The following is a 27,489-nucleotide window of genomic DNA, read 5'->3' on the forward strand; positions in this document are numbered from 1 at the left end:
CGCAGCTTTAGAGGGGGATCTAGGTGAGGCACCACCGTGGCCATTATTCTGGTGATAGTTGCGGTAACCTGAGGAAATAATTGTACTATTTTTCACCTGGTCAAATCCAAATTTAAGACAGATGTTTCCTCAAATGGTTCTGTTTTATTAATAAATGAGTCATGTGCCTTGCAATGCGCCAGGCCTCAGAAGCAGTGATTTCAAGGACGATCATTTTGGTTTTACAGAGAAAAGCTCTTGATCTGATTTGAGAAGCTACACAAGCCACCTTTTTCCAAGCAAGGATACAGGAAGAAGTTTCAGAGAGGCAAGTTTAACAGATACTTGATTTCACAGAAGAGAGCTAAGTTAGGTGCTAGATAAAAGAAAATGGTGTGTGCCACCTGGTGGTAGTACCTAAAAGCAAAGTCTAATGTCTCAGTAAACATGGTGTCTCCTTTATCCAGTCAACGCACAGATTTTCCTCAACTTAGTTGAAAATATTCAGTCAAAAAAAAAAATACATTTAATACACCTAACAAAACTGAACATCATATCTTAGCCTAGCCTACCTTAAACATAGAGCAATTACATTAGCCTATAGTTGGGTAAAATCATCTAACACAGATCCCATTTTATAAGTGTTGAATATCTCATGTAACTTATTGAATATTGTACTGAAAGTGAAAAGCAGAATGGTTGTTGAAGTACAGAATGGTAGTAGGTGTATGGGTTGTTTACTCTCGTCATGGCTGCAGCTTGCTGTCACTGCCCTGCATCGTAAGAGAATATCTCACTGCATATTGCTAGCCCCAAGAAAGATCAAAATTCAAAATGCGAAGGATGATTTCTATTGAATGTGTATGCCTTTCATGCCATCATAAAATTTTTAAAAATTTAGTTCAACAGTCATAAGTTGGGGACCGTCTATAATCTACGGGGCTTTCAGTAGTAGTGTTTTGCTACTTTTGGAGGTAGGTGTGGGAGTTTGCTGAAGTGAAATAAAAAGGTCTATAGTTGGATAGCCATATGGAAAAAGACAAAATTCCATTCTTTATTCTACACTGGATAAATCCCAAATGGATCAGAGATATAAATATATTTTCTAAAAAAAGAAAGAAAACTATACCAGTACTAAAAAAATAAAATGAGTGAAATCCTTTATAACTTGAGAATAGCGAAAACATTTCTACCTATGACTCAGGATCTAGAGCATTAAAGGAACATATTGATAATAATTTAAACAAACAAAAATACAAAGCCGGAAGTCCAATAAAAGCCATTAATTGAAAGAGTTCAAGGTATTTCACATTGGGCTGTTATGTAAAATTTTTTAAATTTTAGGAAAATTTTAAAATTTTCCTAAAATTTTTTAAAGAGGTCATCCGATAGAAAATAGGCCTTGTTCTTCCTCCATTGGGTACCATTTTTATTATATTTTGGTTTACTTATTATATTTACTTTGAAAATATAAACAAATGTCTCCTTGTGTATGTATTTCTTTTTTTTTTCTTTTTCTTTTTTTTAAATTAATTAATTAATTTATTTATGATAGTCACAGAGAGAGAGAGGCAGAGACACAGGCAGAGGGAGAAGCAGGCTCCATGCACCGGGAGCCCGATGTGGGATTCGATCCTGGGTCTCCAGGATCGCACCCTGGGCCAAAGGCAGGCGCCAAACCGCTGCGCCACCCAGGGATCCCCTCCTTGTGTATGTATTTCTAAGCACACCCCCCCCCCCCCACACACACACACAAAGTAGCATTCTTTTAGCCTTCTTTTGGGCCTTGCTTATTCCACTTCATTTCATAGCTGTATATATATTTCCCAAATTTCTTAAGACTCATCATACTTCATTGTATGCATGCATCATTTGAAAAGATTCTCCACCTCACTTACAAAAAGTTAAGTGCAAAACCGTAATGCGATACCATCAGTCAACTATCAAATTAGCAAAAATTTTCTCTATTGGAGAGGCTGTGAGGAAATAGGAACTCTCATACATTTCAAGTGTGACTACAAAATCGCACAACTCCTATGAAGCTGAATTTGGCAATATTAAACAAAATAACATGTTCTTTTACTTAGCAATCCCATTTGTAGGAGTCTACGCTAATGAGCTATTAGCAAAAGCATATTGTATATGCACAGGGAGCTTTTTATGATGGCAAAAGAAATAGCCTCTGTGTCTACCCATAGAGACCAGGTTGAATAAACTATGGTAGATCTACGTGTAACCAAAGGAAGAATTATGTTCAGTCCATTGAAAACATGGTATTCTGTTAGTACATCCCTGATGGGACACAACATGAAAACAAAAGAAACACAAACTTAAACTTCATTTAGCAGTCTTATTTAGCAATATTGCTATTGTTATTCAGTTTTATATAAATGTATGTGTACATAAGTGTACATGGGTAAGGCAAATAAGTAATTTTGTTAATGTCATGAAGAACCAATAATTTCATATTAAAAGGTGACAAAAGAAACAGAATCAAAGAGCTCAACTTTGAAAGAAGAATTATGACACAGAAAAGGCACTTAATGTTCAAGAGCAGTGTCAGGTGTTTAAGAAAAGGAAATCTGAGACATCTAAAATCCAAAAAAAAAATAAATAAATAAATAAATAAATAAATAAAATCCAAAACAATGTGAAGTTTGGGAGAGGGAGGAGGCTAAAGACAAGTAATTTTTTTTTAACATAATTTTTGAAAGTTATTTCAGAAACAAAAAAGAAGAGTAGAAGTAGGTTCAGTTGTCTCTGATGCACTGGTTCCTGTTAGATTCGATGGCTTTCCTGCAGCGCTTTTGTCTCCTGAATGCTAGTCCCACTCCACCATCCCACCTGCACTTTTTTTTTTTTTAAAGATTTGTATTTATTTATTCGAGGGAGAGAGAGAGATCGTGTGCACAAGCAAGGGGGAGGAGCAGAGGGAGAAGAAGCAGGCTCCCCACTGAGCAGGGGGCCGTGAAGGACTCATCCCAAGACCCTGAGATCCTGACCTCAGGCAAAGGAAGATGCTTAACCAACTGAGCCACCCAGGTGCCTCCCACCTTCCCTTTTTACCCATTTCTACTGATTTTTTAGATCAGTCAACTGTATGTTACCCTCCGAGCATCAAAGATCTTCTATTTTTTTTTAAGACTTTATTTATTGAGAGACACAGAGAGAGAGAGAGGCAGAGACACAGGCAGAGGGAGAAGCAGGCTCCATGCAGGGAGCCCGACGTGGGACTCGATCCTGGGTCTCCAGGGTCGCGCCCTGGGCCCAAGGCAGGTGCTCAACCGCTGAGCCCCCCAGGCGGCCTCAAGGATCTTTGACTACGCCCCATCATAGAGCAGTATTCCCTGCCTTACTGCACTTGTCTCAGTCGGTCCTTCTGACATCAATACAACTGATGGATTCGTAGTGTCCTCCCACCTTCCCTCCGCAGTCTGGCTTGCTCTTCACCCCGTACCATATCGCACACAGGCGCTCAGTAAGTCGTGGTCACGACACAGCAAAAATGCTTCCCTTCCGTTTTGCTCCCGTTCCTCCAGAAAATCTTCCTTAGACTCGGAGAGGGAGAGGCAGAAGCCTAAGGCCCGAACTGCAAACGGAGCAAAATGATCCAAAGCGAGCGTCCCTCACTTGAGTTCGTTTATTTGGCAAATGGCCCTCGGCGAGACGACGGGCTGCGACGGCGGTGGGGCAGGTGAGGTCCGGCCGCCGCCCTCACCGAGGTCACCGGGAGGTGAGGCGCGGCGGCAGCAAGTGTGCGCTGTACAGTGAAGCCAGGTCTGCGGCCCTAAGTGAGTTACATCCCAGAGAGAGACAGAGAGAGAACATCCTGCTGGGGCAGCAGATGTTTGAGACCCAGCGCAGCAGCCCCGGCACAGAGATGGGGATGCGTAAGGGGCGCCCGGTGGCTCCGCCCACAAGCACCTGCCCGCGGGGAAGGTCATGACCCCGGGGTCCTGGGGGGGGGCCAAGCCCCACAAGGGGAGCCTGCTTCTCCCTTTCCCTCTGCCCTCCCCTTTCTGCTTGCTCTCTCTCTCTCTCCCAAATAGATAAATCTTAAAAAAAAAAAAAAAAAAAGAGTTGGGGACGTGCAGCCCTGCTCGCCAGCAGTGAGAGCCTGGAGCCCAGCCCCCCCCCCCACATCCCGAGGTGCCGCCCGCCTCCCGCGGAGGTCGCACTGCCCCCGCACTAGCCTCTCCCGTGACAAGCCTTCCTTGTGTATTGAACTCCCTGCGCGCCATCAGTTCCGCAGCTGGAATCACCACCCCGCAAATCCAGCGGGAGGGTTCTCGAAGCCGGGGTCCGTGAACCCTGACTCGGGTTGTCCCAACTCGGGTTCCGTAGTTCTCCCTCGGGGGCGGGGGCCTTCAGCCTCCGGGGGGGGGGGGGAAGCGACTGGGGTGTCTATTACATTCCCCCTAACGTATTGTCGGAGTCGCAGGCCTGGTGTGTTAAAATGCACTTTAAACAGTATTTTCTCCCCAGGACGTGGCTATGAAGGTACACGTGGAAGTCACTATTTTTTTTATTTTTCATATTTCTTAGTTTGGCCCGCCGCGCCCTCCGCGATCGCCCCGTTTGCCTGCGTCTCCCTGACAGGCAGCTCCTGGCCACCCTCTGGGGTCCTGATTTTGAAAAGAGGAGCGGGCCAATCGGAGCGCGGGGCGCTGCTCGGCGCTGCCTTTTGAGCCGGGGCTGGCGGCGCGGGTGGGGCGGTGGAGGCGCCGGCATGGGGACGGCTGCGTGGCTTCCGTGAGCGCAGCGCGATGTGCAGGCCGGGCGCCGCCGGCAGGCTGGTGGCGGAGGGAGGGAGCGGCCTGTGAAACGGGGTGACGGCGGCGGCCAGCCCGGGCGGGGACCGGGACTGGGAAAGGCGTCCGAGCAGCCGGCTGGTCCGGCGGCTCTCGGGGCTGGGGGCACCGCGACTTGGGACACGAACGCCCGGTTCCGCCGGCCGAGGCAGGAGGGCCAAGGAGACGGGTCGGCTTCAGCGGTGGGGGCGGGGACGGAAGGGAAAGTGAGGCTCGGAGGAAACGGGGTCTTAGAAAGGGGCCGGAAGTGGAGAGGAGCTGGCACCGGGCGTCGGTGCGAGGAACCGAGAAGGGGACGGGGGTCCGCGAGGTGGCTCAGAGGATCAGGTGACGAGGAAGAAGGTCCGTGTAAGTGACGGGAAGGTGCGCTGTGGCTGGGTCAGCGGGAAGCGGAGAAGGTCGGTGGAAGTGCGTAGAGAACCGAGGGGCGGCCGTGGAGGTGGCTGCGGGCCGGGGCCCGCACGGCGCCAGGCGTGGCCGGGAGGCAGCGGAGCGGAGCGCAAGCCTGAGAGTGCTCGGAAATTGCAAGACCTGGTGGCGAGCGAGGGCCGGGACTCGGCTCCCGCCTCCGGGATGTGGGATCGGAGGCTGCTGAGGCTGGCCCTGTTGCAGCAGCTTCGGGCCGTCTACGGCATTAAGGTCAAGAGCGGCCGTGGGCAGAGCGATCGCAGGATACATGAAACAGCAGCCGCGGAAACAGGGGTGAGTTCTGCGGAGGTAAGGTGTGGGTTAAACAAACAAACAAACAAACAAAAAACACAAAAAGAGTCCACCCCGTACCGTCACTCATTACAGGTTCATTCTGTGCGGATCCCAAAGAGACTGTGGCTCAGCCTGGCCAATTCAATCCTTGATGGCCAGCTGCTGGAATTTAAGGAATGACATTGTTCATTCCTCACAGGGATTTTGATCACTGAGGAAGTGGCAGGATTTTTCGACCTCGCGACGTTGACATTTGGAACTAGATGATTGATTCTTTGAGGTGGGACTTGGAGGCTGCCTTGTGCATTGCAGGATGTGTAGCAGCATCTCTGGCCTGTCCCCGCTAGATGCCAGGAGAATTTCCTAGTGTTGGTGATTAAAAGTATCTCCAGATGCTGCCAATTTATTGCGGGTTTTTTTTTTAATTTTTTATTTATTTATAATAGTCACAGAGAGAGAGGCAGAGACACAGGCAGAGGGAGAAGCAGGCTCCATGCACCGGGAGCCCGACGTGGGATTCGATCCGGGGTCTCCAGGACCGCGCCCTGGGCCAAAGGCAGGCGCCAAACTGCTGCGCCACCCAGGGATCCCAATTTATTGTATTTTGAACAAGTAGCATGTGGGAAGGGAAACAAACACTAAACACTATCTCCCCCCCCCCCCCCCCCCCCGTTTTTAGAGTAAAATTTGGAAAGGGACAAGGAGGATCAGTAAATTTTCTAAACGAATATTTAGAAAGGCGTGAAAGAGCATTAGAAACAGGCTTCAGGTAGCACCTCTCTATTCACTAATTTGAAAAAAAAAAACAAACTTGCTGCTTGGTTATTTTTGAGATGTAATGCTGTTTTTTAAAGTGAGTAAATTGAGATGACAGAGTGGAATAACTGAAAAGCTGTTGATCTGAGGGTGGTCAACGTAAGGGGATTTTGAAGAAATTTTATTATCTACCACAGCACCAAGAGCTTCATTGTGAAAAATTAGGTTGAACGTAAAGCGTTTTATTTTAAATATATTTGCCTAATTATATGATATTTTTAAGTATTTAGAGATGAAAACTAATAAAATTTGCATAGCTCAGTTTATAATTTCTGAAAGAAAGTAAGGAGTTGGATAACAAAGCTAACAAAAGGGATCCCTGGGTGGCGCAGCGGTTTGGCGCCCGCCTTTGGCCCAGGGCGCGATCCGGGAGACCCTGGATCGAATCCCACGTCGGGCTCCCGGTGCATGGAGCCTGCTTCTCCCTCTGCCTGTGTCTCTGCCTCTCTCTCTCTCTCTCTCTCTAACTATCATAAAATAAATAAATAAATAAAAATTAAAAAAAAAAAACAAAGCTAACAAAAATAAATTCTATGCCTCTTAATAGCTTAACACATTCTGGAGAAAAGGTTTTGTATGGCAAAAAAAATATGTATGACAGCATATTCATTTATATTTTAAAAATGTGATTTTTAAATCACATACATGAGTGATTTCATCAGATTGTAAAACTGGTTTTCCAGGATCTTAAATATAGTTGGTTTTGTAAGTGTATGACAGATTTTGTATTTGGATTTTTTTCGACCCTTAAGAAAACTGATACCTACTTTGACAGTCCGGTAGACCTGAGTTTGAATCCTGCTTTATCCCTTGATCACCAGCCCTGGGTGATCTTGGGCTGTTTAATTTTCCTAAGTTTCTGTTTCCTACTCTATAAAGTGGGAATAATGGTATCTCTCTTTGGGGGATTTAAAAGTGGTAAGATCTGTAGGTAGGACTAGCACAGTACCTGTCACGTGCCATTTATTCAGCTAATGATAGTCGTTATGGTAATCAGTGATCGGCATCCTAATTGGTAGTCGAGCTAGAAATCATAATAGAAATATTCTAATAAATACAGAAGATCTTCATGTTGTAAGAATGGGACCAAGATAAGTAATATTTGAAAACTAGATTTCTTTGGCTCTTTGGTGTTTGTTAGCTAATGATAGTTTTGAGCTTGTAAAGAAAAGTGCTAGATGTCTTTTGAAGGTAACATTGTAAATGATATCCCAATACATAAAATTTAAAAAGCATGTTATTTTATTTTTTGAGATTATAGCTGTTATTATGAGACCGTTATTGAGAATAATAGACCCTGAGTTCTAGGTATGTAAGACCTTTGTAGACGTATAATCAGCTTCAGCATCTGATTTTTTGCATTTTGTTTGGTTGCATAGTATCAAGAAAATTTTGATTTACCCAAAAAAGGGGTTTTCCACATTAACATTTTTTTTAATGTTACTTTGAAATGGTAATTGCAACGGCAACAAATATCTTTGAATGCTTACTCTATGTCAGACCCTAACGTATATGCTTTTAATTTATTTACTTCTTCCTACCACTCTGTGACTTAGGACCCTTGTGAACATGCTGAGGCATAAAGAATTAATTTGATCATTGAACTAATAAGTAGAAGGATTTAAAACCTGGGAGCCCTGCCACTAGGATCCTGTTCCTTTAAGCACTATGCTGTTCTGTATTCTATATTCTATATTCATCAATTAAATGGAACCAGATGCTTCAAAACAAGGACTAGTAAGATTTTGTTACTCTGTTGAATAATTAACAGTGCTGAATGATTTCCTAACAGTGCTTCAAGAGCATTCTTGGAGAATAGATGCTTCTAAGCTAAATTAATGTTTATGAGATTAAGCATACCCACTTATTTAGTTTTGTATAAGCAGATCTATATACGCTTGTGTTTAAGTCCAGTGGAAAACCACAACCTTCTTAATCAGTGACAAATTTTTAAGAAGTTGGAATGCATGCACAAAGATAGTAGCAGATTCTTTATGAAGAAGTGTAACGTACAAATTTACTATTGTGATCTTCGGTGTATTGAATTTGAATATAAGTAATACATTTGAATGTGACTTTTTAAAAATATTTTTCAAAGTAGTTAAAGTAATTTGAATTAAATATTTGCAGAATCCCTGCCTTGATTACCTCAGATCACAGTTTAAATGGGAGTTTTCTAATAGAGTGTGGAAAAGAAGATCAAGTCTAAAAATAACCACTTTTGATGTAATTTTAGGAAGTACTCAATGAGTGACAAGAATTACCATTGCCAATCAACTTAGCCTTTTGTTCACGTTAGTATTTATAAGGTGACAGAAGGAAAGAATAAGGTTAGTGTTATAATGTTACTGAAAGAATATATAGTGTTTTTAGAAGATGTTGCTGTTTTGGCCAAATTTTGTTTAAGAATTTCCTAACTAAGCACTAACTGGATTAATTTTCCATTATGGGATTGGAAACTGATGGAATGTATTATATTGCTTTAGGGCAATGACTTTATTTTGTTTTAATTCTATTACAGTTAATATGCAGTGTTAGTTTCAAGTATTCAGTATAGTGATTCAACAATTCCTTACATTACTCTGCTTATCATGTTAAGTGTACTCTTAATCCCCTTCACGTATCTCACCCATCCCCCCAGGCACAATGACTTTTTCTTGACCATTTTTGTACTCCCAGCACCTATGTAATGTGTAGAATATAGCAGTTAGTTTTTACCAAAGTTACTTGTAATAATTATTTTCATTATCCTAAATATTTCTATTTTTTAAATTTCCTGCGGTTTTTAATTTGCTTACTATTTAAGAAAATTGACATTATGCCTAATATTTGTGTTAACTGAATTTGCCATTTTAGGGTAAAATATTTGGAGTACCTTTTAATGCATTGCCCCATTCTGTGGTACCAGAATATGGACACATTCCAAGGTAAGCTAAGTTTGGGATGAAGAAAAAATATTTCAAACTGGTGTTTGCGTGTTTAAAAATAAATAGGTGAGGGGCACCTGGGTGGCTCAGTCGGTTAAGTGTCAGTTCAGCTCAGGTCATGATCTCAGGGTCCTGGGACCGAGCCCCTCATTGATCCCTGCATCCCACTCAGTGAGGAATCTGCTTGTCTGCCTCGACCCCACCCCTTGCTTGCTCATGCTTGCACATTCTCCCTCCCCCCTTTCTCTCTCTCTCTCTCTCTCAAATAAAATCTTTAAAAAATAAATAAAATAGTTGATTGACTTACACATTTGTTTTCAACTAGCAAATGATTTTAAATTTCTCAACATTAACTAATGTAGAAATGTTTTTAAATTTTTACACTAAACTTTTTAATTTGTATTCATTCCTAAGGTTGAATTTTGAGGTTCAGTAATGAATAAATGTTAGAAAGCAATTTTTTTTTGTTCTTTTTAGTTAAGAGTTTTTAGTTCTATACCAGTTCTTTTGCTGCAGTTCTGATTGTATTCACCAATATGCTGATTATGAATTCAGTTACAGTTAAGTTTTTAAAACTGTAATTCCAGTGTGGTTAATATATAGTGTTATGTTAGTTTCATGTGTACAGTATAGTGATTCAACAATTCGACACATTACTCAGTGATTATCATAAACGTTCTCTTATTCCCTTTACCTATTTCACCTGGTCCCCCACCTAGCTCCCGTCTGGTAACCATCAGTTTGTTCTCCTGTTAAGAGTCTGTTCCCCCCACACATACTCCCACCCCTTTTTCCTTTGTGGATGAAAGAATATTTAAGCTAAGATTAAATAGAGTATTTGTGAGTATAAATTATGAACACTTGAGCTTTTTACTATGTCACTATTTAAAAGTAACCTTTTGGACTAACTGCATCAGAAATTACTAGAGAAGTTTACATCTTAAATAAATAAAGATGCTGTAAAGACACTATCTTAGCTGTTACTGATTCAGAAGTAGGGTTTCTTCTGGCTACTCTAGTTCAGTTACCTAGGTTTTTAACTGATGTATTGTCCAAAAGCATTTATTGAATACCTTGTTATGTTAGGATAGTTTTCCCTCATTCAGCATATAGGTGCAGATTCACAGTCTTCATAAGGTAAGCACTTACTATTTTGCTTTTTAAATGACCTATAAAAGATTTGTTTATGATGATTTTTTTACCTTTAGAATTGTAAAGTCATATCCCTAGTAATGATGACTAAATCTTTGTCGTAATTTCATTGCCTGCTTTAAACAAACAAATGTTAAGTTCTGTCACTTACTTTCTGTGATATTCAGCCACTGGGCACTAGTACAGTGCTATCAGTTGCTCGCAGCTGACATCCATTCTGATTTGTGGTATCAGTTGTTTTTTTGCTAAAGCCAACATTGATGGTTAAAACTGGTTTAATATAAAGAAACTGATCACACACCTCTAAGTATGAGAAAAATTGTAAGGCCTAGGATATATCTAATTTTTCTGAGGTAATGTTAGAGTGAGAAAAGAACATTGCCGTATTTTTGGGCAAATGTAGTTGGTAGATATTTAAAGCTATGTATGCTCTGCAAAGTCACACATGAAGAGAGAATAAAAAGAAGAAAGCCTTAGGGCCCTGGGTCATACTAGCATGTAGAGGTCTGGCAGAAAAAAAAACCCAGAAAAGGAGTTTGAGAAGGAGTAGTTAGGGGTATAGCAGGAAAACCAGAAGTGTCACAAAAAGGAATATTTTCAAGAAAAGCAAGTGTGTCAGATGCTGGCAGGACAAGCAAAATGAAGACAATTGATCATGGGGTTGGTGACCTTAATATTTATTTAAATATCTGCATGTTATTTAATACCTAATGCTACTTACTATCTACTTAAATATATACATGATATTTAAGATGGGAGCTGTTTTGTTGGAGTAATGGTGGTGAGAATCTCATTGGAGAGGGTTGAGGAGAGTCAGTAAAAACACATCTTGTACTCTGAGTGGAAGCAGAGCAATGAAGTAGGATTGAGAAGTAGGATTGATGTTGGATTAAAGCAAGCTCATAGAAGTCATGGATAAAAAGATGGGCCCGAGAGGAGAATTTAGGAAGCAAAAAAACCTACAAAAATTGAAGGGATTTGTGACATTAGAGCTTCTGAAAGGGGGTTAGTGCTTGGTCTGTTCATGTGCTTTGGTAGAAAAATAGGATTTAGTGAGATGTGTTTCTGGCCACCTGAAAAGATTTCTCTCTTTCAGTTTTCTTGTTGATGCTTGCACATCTTTAGAAAAGTATATTCATACAGAAGGGCTTTTTAGGAAGTCAGGATCTGTTATTCGTCTAAGAGCCCTAAAGGTAAGCATATTCCTTAACTATAATTTTTCGTGTGTACTTTATTTGGCTCTTAGAATAGAAATACTTAAACTATTGCATGAATTATTGATAGAAATTGAATTTGCAGATAGCCTTTTTCATGGCAAAAGAACTTTTTTTCCTAAAAGCAATTATACAGGAGTGCCTGGGTGGCCCAGCCTGATTCTTGATTTTGGCTCAGGTCATGATCTCAGGGTTGACAGATCAAACCCCACATCCAGCCCCACGCTGGCTATGAAGCCTGCTTAAGATTCTCTTTCTCCCTTCCCACCCCCAACACGAGCATTCACTCATGCACTCTCTCTATTAAAAAAAAAAAAAAAAAGAAGAATTATACATTATTTAATGCTTTTTTTTTTTCTTTCAGTTTTATTGGGATATAATTGACAAATACATTTAAGGTGTATAACTTCACATTTTAGTGTATGTATATATTGTGAAATGATTTCTACAATCTATATAATGCTTTAAAAGTTGAGTACTTTCAAATTTGTCATCCTTTTTTCCAATAAAGCACCATATGAAATGAAAGATATATTTTTTGATTTTATTATTAGCCTTCAAAAATGCATGATACATATTAAAACAAGGTTAAGAGGAACTTTTTAAGAAAAAGCTCTCTAGAGTATAAAAAAGGATATTTTATTTGCAGTAGACTCTTATGTCCTCAAATGCTTAAGATTATTATATTTATTTCAGAATAAACTGGATCATGGTGAAAGTTGCCTGTCATCTGCACCTCCTTGTGATGTTGCAGGACTTCTTAAGCAGTTTTTTAGGGAGTTGCCAGAGCCCATTCTTCCAGCTGATTTGCATGAAGCACTTTTCAAAGCTCAACAGTTAGGAACAGAGGAGAAGAATAAAGCTACAATATTGCTCTCCTGTCTTATGGCTGACCACACAATTGATGTATTAAGATACTTCTTTAACTTTCTCAGGAATGTTTCCCTTAGGTAAGTAATTAAAAGTCTTGGGAAATAGTTTGCTAATTAGGTAGCTTTACCATTATAGAAAATAAGTTAGGATTAAATTTGGGATGGAAATTTTTCTTAAAGAGTTACTTCCTTACTACAAGAAGTATAACTTGTATAATTTAAGAAACAATTTACCAAATGATTTAGTATTTTCTTACTGTCTTAACATCATCATGAATGGCTTATTGGTGTTGATAGGATTCTTTGTCCATTGAATGGCTTCAGGTTACTCTGTTTTTAATGTATTTGTGTTTTGCTTCTCAAATTTGTTCCCCCTCTCTGTTGTCAGTGAGCTTGCTTGTTCTAGATAATACAGTTGTTATGTGTGGGTTTGAAAATCAAATATATATGTTCAATTTGTATGGAAGAACAAAGTGTAGACTCTGGTTAACATGGTTTTTATGATACATATTTAAGCACACAGAAGCTATTTTTGGTTCGTCTTATTTGAAGCCACTCATACAGATGGGTGGACAAAGGGTAACTATTTTGACTTGTGTTTGACTTATAAAGTAAGAATTCTTCAAAATGTGCTCAGTATGTTAATTTTATTTCTATATATTTCTCTTTGGCTTAATCTAAGAAAACCTTGTTTCATTTTAAGGTCCAGTGAGAATAAGATGGATAGTAGCAATCTTGCAGTAATATTTGCACCAAACCTCCTTCAGACAAGTGAAGGACATGAAAAGATGTCTGCTAACACAGAAAAAAAGCTACGATTACAGGTTGCAGTGGTGCAGACTCTTATTGATTATGCATCAGATATTGGTAAGATGTAGTTGCATTATAAAAACAACAGGATTTGTTTAAATGAAGGAGATCCCAGTTTCCTCCAAGTGAACTGTGAAGATGACTGTTAGAAATATATACTATTTGAACATTTTTAGGGAGAGTAGAGGAAAAATTTTAACTCTGAACATTTTTATTTAGGGCATGTTCCAGATTTTATCCAGGAAAAGATACCAGTTATGTTGGGTCTTGATGGTCTCTGTGCTACTCCATCATTAGAAGGCTGTGAAGAAGGTGAATGTGAATCTCCTGGTGAGTGTAAGAGAAAGCGAAGACAAAGTGTAGGAGGTAAGTGGCAGTGCCAGTTAAATTTTGTGGCGGTAGAGCAGTTTACTTTTATCTAAACTGTTTAAACATAAGCCTAAGCTATGGTATGTGCCCTTTTGGTGCTTACAGCATAGTTGGAAAAACAGGACACATGCATGGGAAAAGCAAAAATGGCAATACAATCTAATATTAAATGCTAAATCTTTAGCACAAATGTGAAATGTGTTCAAAGGAGAAAAGTTCCCTGGGTTGTAGTGATCAGGGAGTCCAAAGAACGTTCAAGGACTGAGCCTTCTTGAAAAATGGATAGAATCTAGGGGAATTGAGTCAGAATACTTGTATCCTATTGTAGGTAAAAAGTATGCTATGAAGAAAGATTTGTGTACGGAAGAAATAATCAATGACTATCAGTAAAATAGCCTAACATGACTTGAGTGAGGGGTTTATCCTGAAGATTAGGAGGATATTATGGTGAGCTCAATGTCAGGCTGAAATATTAGACTATGAAGCTGGGTATTGGAGAACAACCATTGAAGATTTATGAATAGAGGCATTACAGGATTATAATGTTTTAGAAAATTACCTGGTTTGAAGAATTAAGGAAATAGGGAGAATAGTCAGAAATGGGTAGTAATAATCCAGGCATGAGACCATGATTTCAAATAGTGATATGAATTAGAGAGTTAGAGGTATGAGCTAACTGATGAAGGAAACATTACCAAGGAAGCACCAAAGGAAAAAAAAAAAAGAAAGAACAAAAGACCTAAAGCTCCATCATCAAAAAATCAGTCATAAGATTTTTTTTATCTTTTCTTGATCAAGAAGCCTGAGGCCATTCTTCTGATTGCCTTAGGAAATTTCTCATCTTTTGAGTATCAGGACTAATTGTTATTGACTCTCCCATTCTTGTTTGATTCTTGGCTTATATGATGCAGCCTTATGATTCTTCTTTCCTTTATTTGTTGATCTCCCTCTACCTTCTATGTTAGTTTCCTGGGGCCACTGTAACAAAGTGCCACAAATTGGGTGGCAGAAAACAAAAATTTATTGTTTCACCATTCTGGAAGGTAGAAGTTAAAATCAAGCTGTTGCCTGAGCTATGTTCCCTGTGAAACCTGTAGGGGGAGAATCTTCTTGCTTCTTCTAGCTTCTGGTGGTGGCTGTTGATTGTTGGCATTCTTTGGCTGCAGCTGCAGCTGCATCCAGAGTCTACCTCTGTTATCACATGGCCTTCTCCCTGGGTGTCACTGAACAAGTTTTCATCTTATGGTGATACCAGTTACATTGAATTAGGACCTACTCTAATGACCTCTTCTTGAGTACCATCTGCAAAGGCCCTAATTTCAAATAAGGTCACATTCACAAGCACTTGGGAGTTAGGACTTTGGTTTTGTTTTACACTTGATCTTAGCCAAAAGGCCGAGAAGCGATTGGTTTTTTGTTTTGTTTTGTTTTTTGTTTTTTAAAGATTTTTATTCATTCATGAGAGACAGAGAGAGGCAGAGACCCAGGCAGAGGTCAGAAGCAGGCTCCATGCAGGGAGCCTGATGTGGGACTCAATCCTGGGTCTCCAGGATCGCAACCTGGGCCAAAGGCAGGTGCTAAACTACTGAGCCACCCAGGGATCCCTGGAAGTTAGGACTTAAACATGTATTTTCAGAGCACCATAAAATACCCCAAATGCAGGTATTCTCAGACACAGATCCTCTTTATTTACCCTCTTTCCTTTGTGATTTCATTCGCTCTTGGAGTTTCATGTATGGCATCTACATAGGTGAACACTGGATTTGGATCTCAGTGATACTGTTGTCTTGTGAATATCAGTCCCACTTTAGTGAAAACTTGCTAGGCAGATATCTTTGCTTATGCTTTGTGTGTGTGTGTGTGTGTGTGTGCTTTAAGCTCAGCATTTTGAAATAATTGTCTTCACCCTCTTTAAACTGGTTCCTAACTTCCTTTTTTTTTAACATCACCATCATTCTCTAGTCACTCAGGCTTTAAAGCATGGGTACCTAACTCTTACTGTACCATTTATATTCACAGTTTTCAGGTTCTGTAAGATACTGTCCATGGTATTTGCTGTATCTTTACTGTGAAAATATCCTTGTTGATCTTCATGCCTCTTCGTTGAATCTGCCCTGCTTATTGCTGTCAAGGCTGATGTTCTTAATGTATAACTTTAATCATGTGTCACACATACTGGTCAAAAACTTTCACTGATAAGACTGCTATTTATAGCCTGTTATTAAAGGTCTTTCATAGGATTTGTTTAGCATGCCTTTTTACTGTTTATTCTTTCTCCTTTATGCAATGTATACTATGCTTTAGTCCAACTGCATTTTATTTGTTTTTTGTTTTTATTTAATTTTCTTTTTCTTTTTTTTTTTTAAGATTTATTTATTCATAAGAAACACAGAGAGACAGAGAGGCAGAGACATAGGCAGAGGGAGAAGCAGGCTCCTCATAAGGAGCCCGATGCAGGACTTGATCCCCAACCCCAGGGTCACACCCTGAGCCAAAGGCAGACGCTCTACCACTGAGCCACCCAGGTGTCCCTTTTTATTGTTTTTTACACACTTTGTGGGGTTTTTTTTTCTTATCGTATTTTTGATAGAATGTTTTTACTTCCACCTACCCTTGCTATTCAAATTATATCCAGTTGTCAAAATTCAGTTTGTTTTGTTCCATGCTTTACTCCTGGGTATCAAAAGGGTTAAGATAGCATTTGTCAAGCATCATTAAAATGCATTGATTTTATTAGGAATTTGAAATTGTTCAGGAATTGTAGACTATTAGTGTTTATCTTTTTTGTGTTGTTATAGCTAGCCTTTTTTCTTCATCTTCTTCCTTTTCTTTTTTTTTTTTTTAAAGATTTTATTTATTCATGAGACAGAGAAAGAGGCAGAGACATAGGCAGAGGGAGAAGCAGGCTCCCTGAAAGGAGCCTGATGTGGACTTGATCCCCCACCCTGGGATCATGCCCTGACCCAAAGGCAGATGCTCAACTGCTGAGTCACCCAGGTGTTCCTGTATCTTTTTTTGAGAGAGAGAGAGAAAGAGATGGGCATATAAGTGAGGAATATAATTGAAATATGTCCTTTAGTTTTTTTCCTATTTTGAGATAATTCCTTCTAAATAAGTTTAAATGCCTTTAAGATTTATAAGCTGGAAAAAAAAGGTATAAGCTAACAAACTTACATGCTGTAAACCATAAATATCAATATGAATTATTGGTGAAAGAGAGGTAAATGTTAAATTATAATGATGGTATGATTATATGTGCTTTGCATTTCAGATTTTGTTAGTGGAGCATTAAGTAAACTTAAATCTAACAGAACACCCTCTGTTACACCTCAACAGGAAAAAAATGGTAGGTATTATATATTTTTTATTGAAGTGAAAATTTCTTTATATTATTTAAACATAACCATTACCTGACTTTTTTTGGTTTAATCAAATCCAAATATTTTCAGTGGAAACACTGACTGTAATACTGTGCTGTGACATTGCTAATTACATTGGATATAAGGAACCCAAAATTGTAGGTAAGAATTTCTTTTAGTCTGTTGTTACAAACATCTTTAGTCTTTTAAATCATGCTTTTCTGTTGAATGTAAGTTGGATGCTGTTTGAATATGTGAAAATAACTCAAATCTTATTTTTGTTTTAGAACCAGAAGTTTATTAGTGTATGTTCCCATTTTTATCTTGGTTTGCTTGTGGCTGAAATTAGCCCAATAACATAATAATAGACAATATGATCATTTGTTTCTGAAGAAATTTAAGTGGTTAATAACTCAGCTATGATGAAAAGCAAAACTCTTATGTAGATTAGTTTGTTTGAACTCCTTGATAATGATTTTATTCCGTATGTTAATATTCTTTAATTTGGATTATATGTGTCTTTCAGTCTGTGTGGTTTAAGTTACTATTTTTTGTTAATCTTGCCTATTTATGACTTTCCTATTATCATTTTAAATAATTGCATGGTGTTAATTTAGTTATAACATATATTTGATAATGTAAATGTAAACATATTCTCTCATTCTTTGGTTTCCTCTAAGGAATAGCTTTATAAGGAGAAATTATATAAAGTTTCTTCCATGGAGTTGAAAAAACACAATTTGTTTTTTTTGTTTGTTTGTTTGTTTTTTAGCCCAGCTATCCATATCACCCACAATTCTTACACCAAATGCTAAGCGTAAACTGCCAGTGGATTCTTCTCATGGTTTCTCAAGTAAGAAGAGGAAGTCCATCAAGCACAATTTTAACTTTGAATTCTTGCCAGCTAATCTTTTCAGTAGCAGTTCTACGCCAGTATCAGGTAGCAAAGAAAATTTATGTAATTGAGTTGTAAACATTAACATGAGTGCCTATTCTGGGCAAAGTGCTATTTCATATTAATGCTACCTCCTTTAGGAGTTACAGCTTTATTCTGTCTATCAAATATCTGAATTTTGGGATCCCTGGGTGGCGCAGCGGTTTGGCGTTTGTCTTTGGCCCAGGGCGCGATCCTGGAGACTCGGGATCAAATCCCACATCAGGCTCCCGGTGCATGGAGCCTGCTTCTCCCTCTGCCTATGTCTCTGCCTCTCTCTCTCTCTCTCTGTGACTATCATAAATAAATAAAAATTTAAAAAAAAAAAAAAAATATCTGAATTTTTATAAAGTCCTCTAATTTTTAAATTTTAATTATACTGGCCCAGTATAATTAATGTGTATGTGTGTATGTTTTATGACCATGCCTATTGAAAATTATGATAACTCAGAATGAGAGTTTAGGCTTCTGTGTATAACACTGGTGCTCAAGTGTTAAGTGATTGGACACCTTGAGTTAGTTTAGTTACTTCCTGATCTGTAACTGTGGCTGTATTGCTATCTCCTGTTGAGGTTACTAAAGTTTGAGTTTCCCTAAACACATTGTGGTGGAGTACTGTCATTGGAGGAACCATTGTGGTTGCAGTTGAAGGAGGAGGGGAGTTACTTTTTAGTTTTATACTCAAGTAGTTTTTGTAAAAGCTTTAAAAACTTTGTTTATGCTGTTCATTATGGCATGGTTTCCAGGTCTGTTACCAGCCCAGGCATTTTCTTCCAAATGACTTACAGTTTCTAATGTGGCCAACCAGAGCCTCCAGAGAAAAACGCAGTTTTGCTTATTTGAGTACCAACTCTTTTGCTAGTATGGTCTTAGATTGAGTTGGCTCCTTTAGAATGTATAGAACACTGGTTGGGTCACGGTCAGTCATACAAGGTAATGTTACAATTAACCCAAAATGAACCAAAATCCTAACTAAGCCCAGAGTCCTCTATCTCCTATTTATCACACATTTCATCAAAAAGTGAGTGATCTCTGATTCTTTTAGGTTTTTATTGATTTCAGACAATGTTGAGTATTACTTTGTTTTTTTTTGTTTTTTTTTTTTTTTAATTTTTTTATTTTATTATTCATTTATGATAGTCATACAGAGAGAGAGAGAGAGAGAGGCAGAGACACAGGCAGAGGGAGAAGCAGGCTCCATGCACCGGGAGCCCGACGTGGGACTCGATCCCGGGTCTCCAGGACCGCGCCCCGGGCCAAAGGCAGGCGCCAAACCGCTGCGCCACCCAGGGATCCCTGAGTATTACTTTGAATTTGTTAGCTAGGTTTATGAGATCTACCCAGAAGCACCTCTTTTGTTTCATTATCCAAAAAGTTTAGCTTTTCCTTCTTTGTTTTATTAGAAAGTTGAACAAAAAAGCAACTTGTTTTTTATGGTCCTTCACAGGTTCTCTGTGTGTGGTCTGTTAAAATGTAATGAAAGAACTCTGAGAATATGTTCCTATTTCTTTCAATATTCAGAGGTTGGAGACTTAAGTTCATTTAAACTAACTTAGTGTTCTCTGTCTCTCTCTCTCTTATTTATTTATTTTTTTTTTTTAGAGAGAGTGCAAGCAGAGGGGGAGGGACAGAGGGAGAAGGAGAGAGAGAGAATCTCAAGCAAACTTGATGCAGAGCCGGAGACTGAGCTCAAATCTCATGACCCTGAGATCATGACCTGAGCCAAAATCAAGAGTCTGAGGCTTAACCAATTGAGCCATCCAGGTTCCCCTAACTTAGTGTTTTCCTCAAGTTTTTTCCACTTTGGAACACTGTTTCCAAATGGCCAATGTGAATTGTAATTCTATCTGCCTTTGCTTATTAGCATTATAACATCTGCTCCAAGAAACGAACCTAATAATTCCTTCTTTCCAAGCTCCCCAAAAGTAGTTTAAACATTCTTTTGTTACTGGAACATTAGTATGAGCCTGCTTAATTGATGACAAAAAAAAATTACAAGTTCAGTAACAGGAGTCCTATTATTACAACTTACCATTTTTCTTTGGTCCTACTTTATCAGCCATGGTTCAGTAAATTCCATTTGCAAAACTGAAAATGGACTGCTTTCTAAGTTTGGATAATAACAGACACAATGTGCTTTTTTTAATGTATAAAGGCAGCTATATTAATCTACAGTCCACACTATCATTTATGATTTTTTTCCTATATTAGTCTACAGCCCATTATTAAACAAGTTTAAAGCAAAACTCTAATGTAAAAGTCATGTATAATCTGACCCTTATTGGCAACCAAAAAGTAAGAAACTTACACTTTTTTTTTCAAGTCAAATTGGGTTTATTTGGTTTTTCAAGTTTCTCATCAGAAACTATGTGATTTTGTTGTTGCTTAGGATTGGAAATGAAAACTTTAAACCTAGTTGCTATTAATATTTTATACTTTGAAAAAAAAGTATGGGTGGTATATTACATGTGGTTATATTTTTACAGTTCCCTTTGATACAAGCCCAGAAGGGTCATCTCAGAATTCACTCTCTCCTGTCGCCATCAGTGGAAACCATTTGATCAGTACAGGTGTGCTAAGGCGAAGTAAGAGAATTGCAAGCAAAAAAGTTTGCAGGTAATAAGTGCAGGACATTTGTTTCACTGGATAAACATGTGGTGTATAGAGTTAAGAAAATATTTTGTTTGTCTTTCTGCTGAGAATCATATTTGAGTCAAAATTTTTAAAAATTCTCTCTGCCATTATTATCAATCAGTTGCCCTTTATATATCCTCCAGAGAATGACTTGTAATTTGAGTCCACTTTGCTTGCTTAAAATCCTACTGTATATTGATTGTAGTTTTTAAATTTCCGTTTAAAGGCTAGTCTATTCTTTAAAAAAAAAAGGAAACCATTGGAGTGGGGAGGAGCTGGGTGAGAGGGAGAGAGAGAATCCTCCAACAGACTCCTCAACTAAGGGTTGGAACCAGACATGGGGCTCCATCCCAGGATCCTGAGATCATGACCTGAGCTGAAATTAAGAGTCAGACTCTTTTTTTTTTGTTAAAGATTTTATTTATTTATTCATGAGAGACACAGAGAGAGAGAGAGAGGCAGAGACACGGGCAGAGGGAGAAGTGGCTCCATGCAGGGATCCTGACGTGGGACTTGATCCTTAGGCTAAATCGCTGAGCCACCTGGGCTGCCCAAGAGTCAGACTCTCAACTGACTGAGCCAACCCAGGTGCCCCAAGGCTAGTCTCTAATGATTCTAATGATTCTGGTTTATAAGTGACTAACTCTTGTGATAAACAGGAGAGACCATTTTATATACAAATATAATGTGTTCACATATGGTATCTTAAAGCTTAATTAATTTTAGAAAATTATTACACTATTTGATTACTAGCAATATAATTTGCTCTGGACTTTGAAATTTCATTTTGCAAGAATGTTTCCAAAAAAAAAAATGTTTCCAGTTTTTATGTTAACATTTTTTTTAATGCTGACAATTTTAATCCCATGGTTTTTTTAGGGTGGAATCAGGAAAAGCAGGCTGCTTCTCTCCCAAGATCAGTCGTAAAGAAAAGGTCCGAAGATCTCTTCGTTTGAAGTTTAGTCTGGGGAAAAGTAGCAAAGAGATAGTAAGTGTCTTAGATCATTTCATTGATGTTCATATTAGCATAAAGCTATAGACTTGATGGTAAAGCCCTGCCTCTCCAGCTACTGTCTCGTTCTCCCCTAAACCAAATTCTTACATGTGTTTTGATATCTACTATTCCCTCCTTTTCTGTTCTGCTTACATGATTCCAGTGAGGCTTGCCTCCCCAACACTCAATGCACCTGCTCTCAAGGTCATCCATGAATTAATTGAGTGGTGCTCAAGCCAGCAGACAAACACCAGTCTGTTAGATTTGACCTGTCAACAGCATTTGACCTGGCTAGTCACTTGTTCTTTTTAGCATACTTTCCTTCCTTGCTTCAGGGGCACTTTCCTCATGATTTTCTTCCTTCTTCACAGGTTACTTTTCTAATTCCTTTACAGTGGAATGCCCAAACTTTGTCCTTGGATTTTTCTTTTCTCTTTCTACATACCAAGGTGCCCATTAGCTTTAAATACCATGTATTTACTTAAGACTCCCAAGTTTGTATCTTTAGTGCAAAATGCTTCCCTGAACAACTTGATGTTTCTCAATATCTGCCTTCTTGACTTCTCTACTTGATGTCCATCCAATAGACATCTCAGGGTCAACCTGTCCCAAATAGAGCTTCCAAGATGCATCTTTTCTCTGCTGCTGTTTCTCCACTCCTCCCCCTTTCCACCATCTACATCCCCACCTACAGTCTTCATCATCTGAGGTATGGCAACTCATTCTTCCAGTCACTTAGGCCAAAAACCATGTAGGCATTCTTTTTTTTTTTTTGTATATTTTTTTTACTGGAGTTCGATTTGCCAACACCCAGTGCTCATCTCGTCAAGTGACCCCCCCCCCTCAGTGCCTGTCACCCAGTCACCCCCCAGCCCCCGGCCCACCTCCCCTTCCACTACCCTTGTTTGTTTCCCAGAGTCAGGAGTCTCTCATGGTTTGTCTCCCCCACTGATTTTTCCCACTCAGTGCCCCTCCTTTCCCCTGTAATCCCTTTCACTGTTTCTTATATTCCCCTTATGAGTGAAACCATGTGATGATTGTCCTTCTCCGACTGACTGTATTCCACTGTATCTATATTCCACTGTATCTATAGACCACATCTTTATCCATCATCTTTCAATGGACACTGAGGCTCCTTCCACAGTTTGGCTATTGTGGACATTGCTGCTATGAACATTGGGGTGCAGATATCTCAGTCTTTCACTGCATCTGTATCTTTGGGGGTAAATCCCCAGCAGTGCAATTGCCAGGTGATAGGGCAGATTTATTTTTAACTCTTTGAGGAACCTCCACACAGTTTTCCAGAGTGGCCGTACCAGTTTGAATTCCCACCCACAGTCCATGCAGGCATTCTTGACTCCTCACTTTCTCACACACCCTGTGTAAACCATTAAGGAATCTTGTGTCTCTCCGCCTTTAGAGCATATCCAGACTGACCAGTTCTCACTAGTACTGCATTTTTGGTGTTCTCTAAATTCTGTCATCCCCAACCTGGATTACTGCAATCAGTTCCTACTAGTAGGTCTATGCTCCTCCCTTGCTACAGTACTACAGCCAGAATTATCCTTTTAAATACCAAGTAAAGTCCTGTCACTCTTCTGTCCAGAATCCTCCGGTGACTCATTTCACTCTGAAAAAAGATAAAGTTCTTATGTTTATGTGTACCTCTCTGAGGCCTCCTCTCGCCACTCCTTCGTGATCATTTAGCTTCTTGTCTCCTTGCTGTTAGATGTGCCACACCTGGTTTCAGCCTTGGACACTGACCTGACCTTCCTTCTCTGTGGGATAATGTTCTTTCCCCTTTTATCTGCATGGCTCTCACATTTTTTTTTAATCACAAGTCATCTTCTGATCACTCTGTATAGACTGACACCCCACCATAGCCTTCTTACCCCGCTCTACTTTTCTTCATAGCACTTCTCACCTTGTGTATTATATAATATACAATATAAATTACTAGTTTTCTTGTCCTATTTGAAATCTCCCCATCTAGAATGTAAATCCTTGCAAGGGTAAGATTTTGGTCTGTCTGTTTTGTTTTTGTTCGCTCAAACAGTTGTGAGCAGCTCCTGGCATAGAGTCATCACAAAAGAAATTTTTTTTTAGTTAATATGTGAGGGTGTTTTTATTTCAGATCATAAAATATCAAGTAGTAGTCAAGTCAATTGCTTCTAGTTCTTATCAGCAGGCATGCAAGTATGTTTCTATTTGGTATAAAATTGTTTTTTTAATTTTATATACCTTTTTCAGTCAGCTCTAGAGGATGCTGATAACGACAAATAAATTTAATATTTGTCTTAATATTTGAAATAATTAGGTTTATTTCTTAAAACATTTTCAATTTTTCTTTTCTGTACAGAATGGGTGTTCTGGTGTTGACAGATATGAAAATGTTGGTCGACGACTTGCAAATCAACAAAGTTTAAAAAATAGAATCGAGTCTGTAAAAACAGGTCTGCTTTTTAGCCCAGATATTGATGAAAGATTAACAAAGAAAGGTACATTTGCATGATATTGTTATTTTTACCAAAAAACCTATTTTCATTGTTTATCTAAAAATTTTTTCCAGCTTTCTTGAGATATAATTGACATAAGCTTTCAGTTATTTATCTTAAAATCTATTAATTTACTGTTCTAGAAATTAAAAATTCATGTTTGAATAGTAAAAATATTTGAATTGGCATTGTATTTTTGTATGAACAATTGGAAGATGCTTATAAATACAAAAATGATACTTTTATATTATTTCTTTTAATACAGATCCTTAATTGTTAAAATTTAATGCTTAATACCTTTGTCTGCCATGTATCTGAATAATATTTCAAATATGTTTCAAACATAAATGATTAAAAAGACTGAACTGCTTTATTTTAGGTTCAAAAAAGATCAGTAAGTCTGAGGAAAACTTACTAACTCCAGAGCATCTAGATGGAACAAGTTACCAGATGTCTTGGACAGCACCTAGTAATTCTAGTTTTCAAGAAATAGCTACAAATGAAGCCTCTCCAGTCAAGGGAAATCTTAAGGTGGAAAGCACTTCTTTGGAGCCTGATACTACAGTTGAAAAGTCCTCTATTGGTTCATATGAACTCACCCTTTCTACTCTACACGATAAGCATAACATCAACGTAACTAGAAGCTCTTTTAGTGGGGATGAAAATAACTTGACCACAGAGACTTTGGTGAAAATTCAGAGAGCATTTTCTGAATCTGGAAGTAATTTCCATGAATTGATAAATCACAGGCAGTCATCAGTAACTAATTTGGGGAAAGTAAAGCTAAATGAAACACCTTCTATAGAATATAGCCCAGAAAAAAATCTATTTGAAACTAATGATTTGACTGTGATAGAATCAAATGAACATCAAACTAGTACAGATGAAAATAGTTTGTCAGAACAAGTCATCTCACTACATCAAACTCAAAAATTGGATAGAGAAACAACTATAACATGTTATTCAACTCATATGAAGATTGAACATGAGAAAAGCACCCATTCCAATATACCTAGAGATAATTCAGTCAAGCCAGAATTGCCTAGTGATGAACACATAGAGAATCAGCAGTCCACAAGGGATAAACTAAATACTCAATTAAAGGAGAACGAGAATATGATTGAGGAGAACTTACTGGAATGTGCAGCTCCTAGGGAGGATGCAGCTGACACCTGTTCCTCAGAGCAGATTACATGTAATATAACAAATTTGCCCAAACCGAGGCCAGTGCGAATCGTTAAGCAGCAGTCACTGGTGGAAACCTGCCATACAACTATCTCTGAAAGCTCACAAATGACAGAGCATGGGAGGGTGTCAGACCACATACAATGGTTTAATAAGCTTTCTCTCAATGAATCAAATAGAACCAAAGTTAGATCACCTCTTAAGTTTCAGCGTACACCTGTCCGTCAGTCTGTCAGAAGGATTAACTCCTTGTTGGAGTACAGCAGGCAACCTGTAAGGCACAAATTGGCAAGTCTTGGTGATGCTGCTTCTCCTCTGGTTAAGTCAGTGAGCTGTGACAGTGCTCTTTCCTCTGGTGTAGGGAGTACATCAAAAGATTACTTGATTTCATATACTAAATCAGGTCCTAAAGAACAGAAATTTACAGCATGTGAACAGCCAGATGTTGATGCAATTTCAAGATCAGGCATGGAGTCAACTTCCCAATCTTCCTCAAAAATGAAGAGACACCCTGACTCCATGAAGGCTTCTCGCGGGTCTACCAGAGTTTGTAAACAGGAAGTGATATCCGATGGCCAAATTAAGATTCCCTTGGATGACCTGACAAATCATGACATATTAAAATCTGTTGTAAATAATAATACGGGCTTTTCTCCTGGGATAAATAGAGTCCTTAAGAAGCCGTCAGAAAAAGAGAGGGTCTGGTATAAAGGTTCTCCGAAAAATCCTTTTGGAAAAGCTCAGCTACTACCAACCAGTAAACCTGTAGACTTGTAATTGGTAGATGTTAATATTTGTTAATGTAAATAAAATTAGTAGTTGGCAATGGGCCTGGCAGGATAATCTGCATGTTAGTTTGTTAGCTCAGGAAGATTAAGTGATAGATTTTAATTTCACTGCACAAGCAACTTGAATTCTTAGACGCTTGTATAAATGACTTTTGTTTTTCTTAATTATGGCAGTATTTAAACTTGTTAATTGTATCATGATCTCTTAAAGCAGAGGTTACACTTTGCCTTTTGAAAGAAATTGTTGGCTTGGTTTGTGAGAAATTAATTTTTGAAAATTGTATGAATTTTGTATTAAGTGTGATCGGAAGAGTGAAATGAGTTGTGCCTATTTCCTGTTATTCCTCCTAAGTCAGAGAAGGGCTCTATAAGATATTTCTAACATGTAAAGGGAAGAGATAAGCCTTACAAATCTTATTTCTTGAATTACATTGATATTTGTGGATTTTGCCAAAATCCCTAGAAATTAACTAGTTTCAATAGCATCTTAATCCTGTACTCCTATTTGGGGCAGAGTAATCAGGTTTATATTGTCTGTAGTTGTGTACAGTGTGTCCACTTGGACTAAGAATTAACAGCTAAAGCAGAATAATGACCTGAGTGTGCTCTTAGAGAATAATGCTGCAGAAATAAATGACTTTTGAGCCATACTATGTTTTTAAAGTAAATTTGCACAATACATTTGTAGCTGTTTTGTCCGACAAAGAATTTAAAATTATTTAAGGAGGAATAGTGAAGTTTGGAAATTTTTAATCAAGGTGATTTCTTATATGCACATGCTTGATTTTGTAATTTAAAATAGTTGATGTACCTCTCTATATTTACTTTGTTTCTTAACTTTTGATTCTTATAAAAGCCTCTGATGGTTTTGTCTGGTGTGTAAATGTTATTTATTTAGCATAGACATTAAAGGTAACTTGGAAAATGGCTTGTCTGAATCTGATGAAATTCAAAGTACCTTTTAGAATTTGATCCAAACTGTTAAGCAAATCTAAATTTCTATTTTAAATTATTAGAAGTCATAAATATTTAAGGAAAGAATAATGTCAGCACTGGTGGATATTCTCTAGACTTAGGAAGAAGGAATGTTGTAGGCAGAGAGAACCACAAAAGGTAGTTTGCAGGTATTAGAATGCCACATTCAGATATGGAGCTGAATAGAACAGCATTGCACATCTACACAGAGCAGCCATATTCACAGAGAAATTTAAAAGCCCTCAGATGTCTGCTTTACCAAGTTCTACCTGATAGCAACACATCTGTTTTATTTCAAAGCTATTTCCTGTTTATATTACCTAGGAATGAGCCCTTTCTCACTAGTAAGAATTTGACTTCTAGAAAGACTGAAAACTATATACCATGTTTTATGACATCAAAACAGGTTTGTTACATAAACTATATGCATTTCAAGTTTATGATATTTCTGGTAGTAAGTAGAGATAGAAAAC

General features: G+C 38.6%; 1 protein-coding gene across 5 annotated transcripts; it reads left to right on the forward strand.

Moving 5' to 3' along the window:
- Positions 1-3,708: 3,708 nt before the first annotated feature.
- Positions 3,709-26,968, forward strand: ARHGAP11A (Rho GTPase activating protein 11A). Of its 5 annotated transcripts, XM_041744854.1 has the most exons (14): positions 5,397-5,492; positions 7,865-8,045; positions 9,165-9,235; positions 11,484-11,580; positions 12,298-12,551; positions 13,177-13,340; positions 13,503-13,649; positions 16,924-16,998; positions 17,102-17,173; positions 17,784-17,951; positions 20,432-20,561; positions 21,459-21,567; positions 23,933-24,071; positions 24,448-26,968. In XM_041744854.1, exons 2-14 carry the CDS (start codon positions 8,016-8,018, stop codon positions 26,028-26,030), a joined length of 3,039 nt encoding a protein of 1,012 aa, XP_041600788.1. In that variant the 5' UTR covers positions 5,397-5,492; positions 7,865-8,015; the 3' UTR covers positions 26,031-26,968. The 5 variants fall into 5 exon arrangements, with proteins under 5 accessions (XP_041600783.1, XP_041600784.1, XP_041600785.1 ...); XM_041744849.1 differs by lacking the exon at positions 7,865-8,045 and having other exon boundaries at positions 3,709-5,507; XM_041744850.1 differs by lacking the exon at positions 7,865-8,045 and having other exon boundaries at positions 3,710-5,492.
- Positions 26,969-27,489: the final 521 nt, after the last annotated feature.

This window comes from Vulpes lagopus, chromosome 2 (genome assembly GCF_018345385.1).
Source record: "Vulpes lagopus strain Blue_001 chromosome 2, ASM1834538v1, whole genome shotgun sequence".
Classification (NCBI taxonomy): domain Eukaryota; kingdom Metazoa; phylum Chordata; class Mammalia; order Carnivora; family Canidae; genus Vulpes; species Vulpes lagopus.

Bases quoted from the DNA above. Each gene is read 5' to 3' on its own strand.
- ARHGAP11A (XM_041744849.1), top strand. From the start codon at position 5,364: ATGTGGGATCGGAGGCTGCTGAGGCTGGCCCTGTTGCAGCAGCTTCGG. The intron at 12,552-13,176 runs GTAAGTAATTAA...TTTCATTTTAAG, and splicing joins CTCAGGAATGTTTCCCTTAG to GTCCAGTGAGAATAAGATGG. The intron at 24,072-24,447 runs GTACATTTGCAT...GCTTTATTTTAG, and splicing joins TGAAAGATTAACAAAGAAAG to GTTCAAAAAAGATCAGTAAG.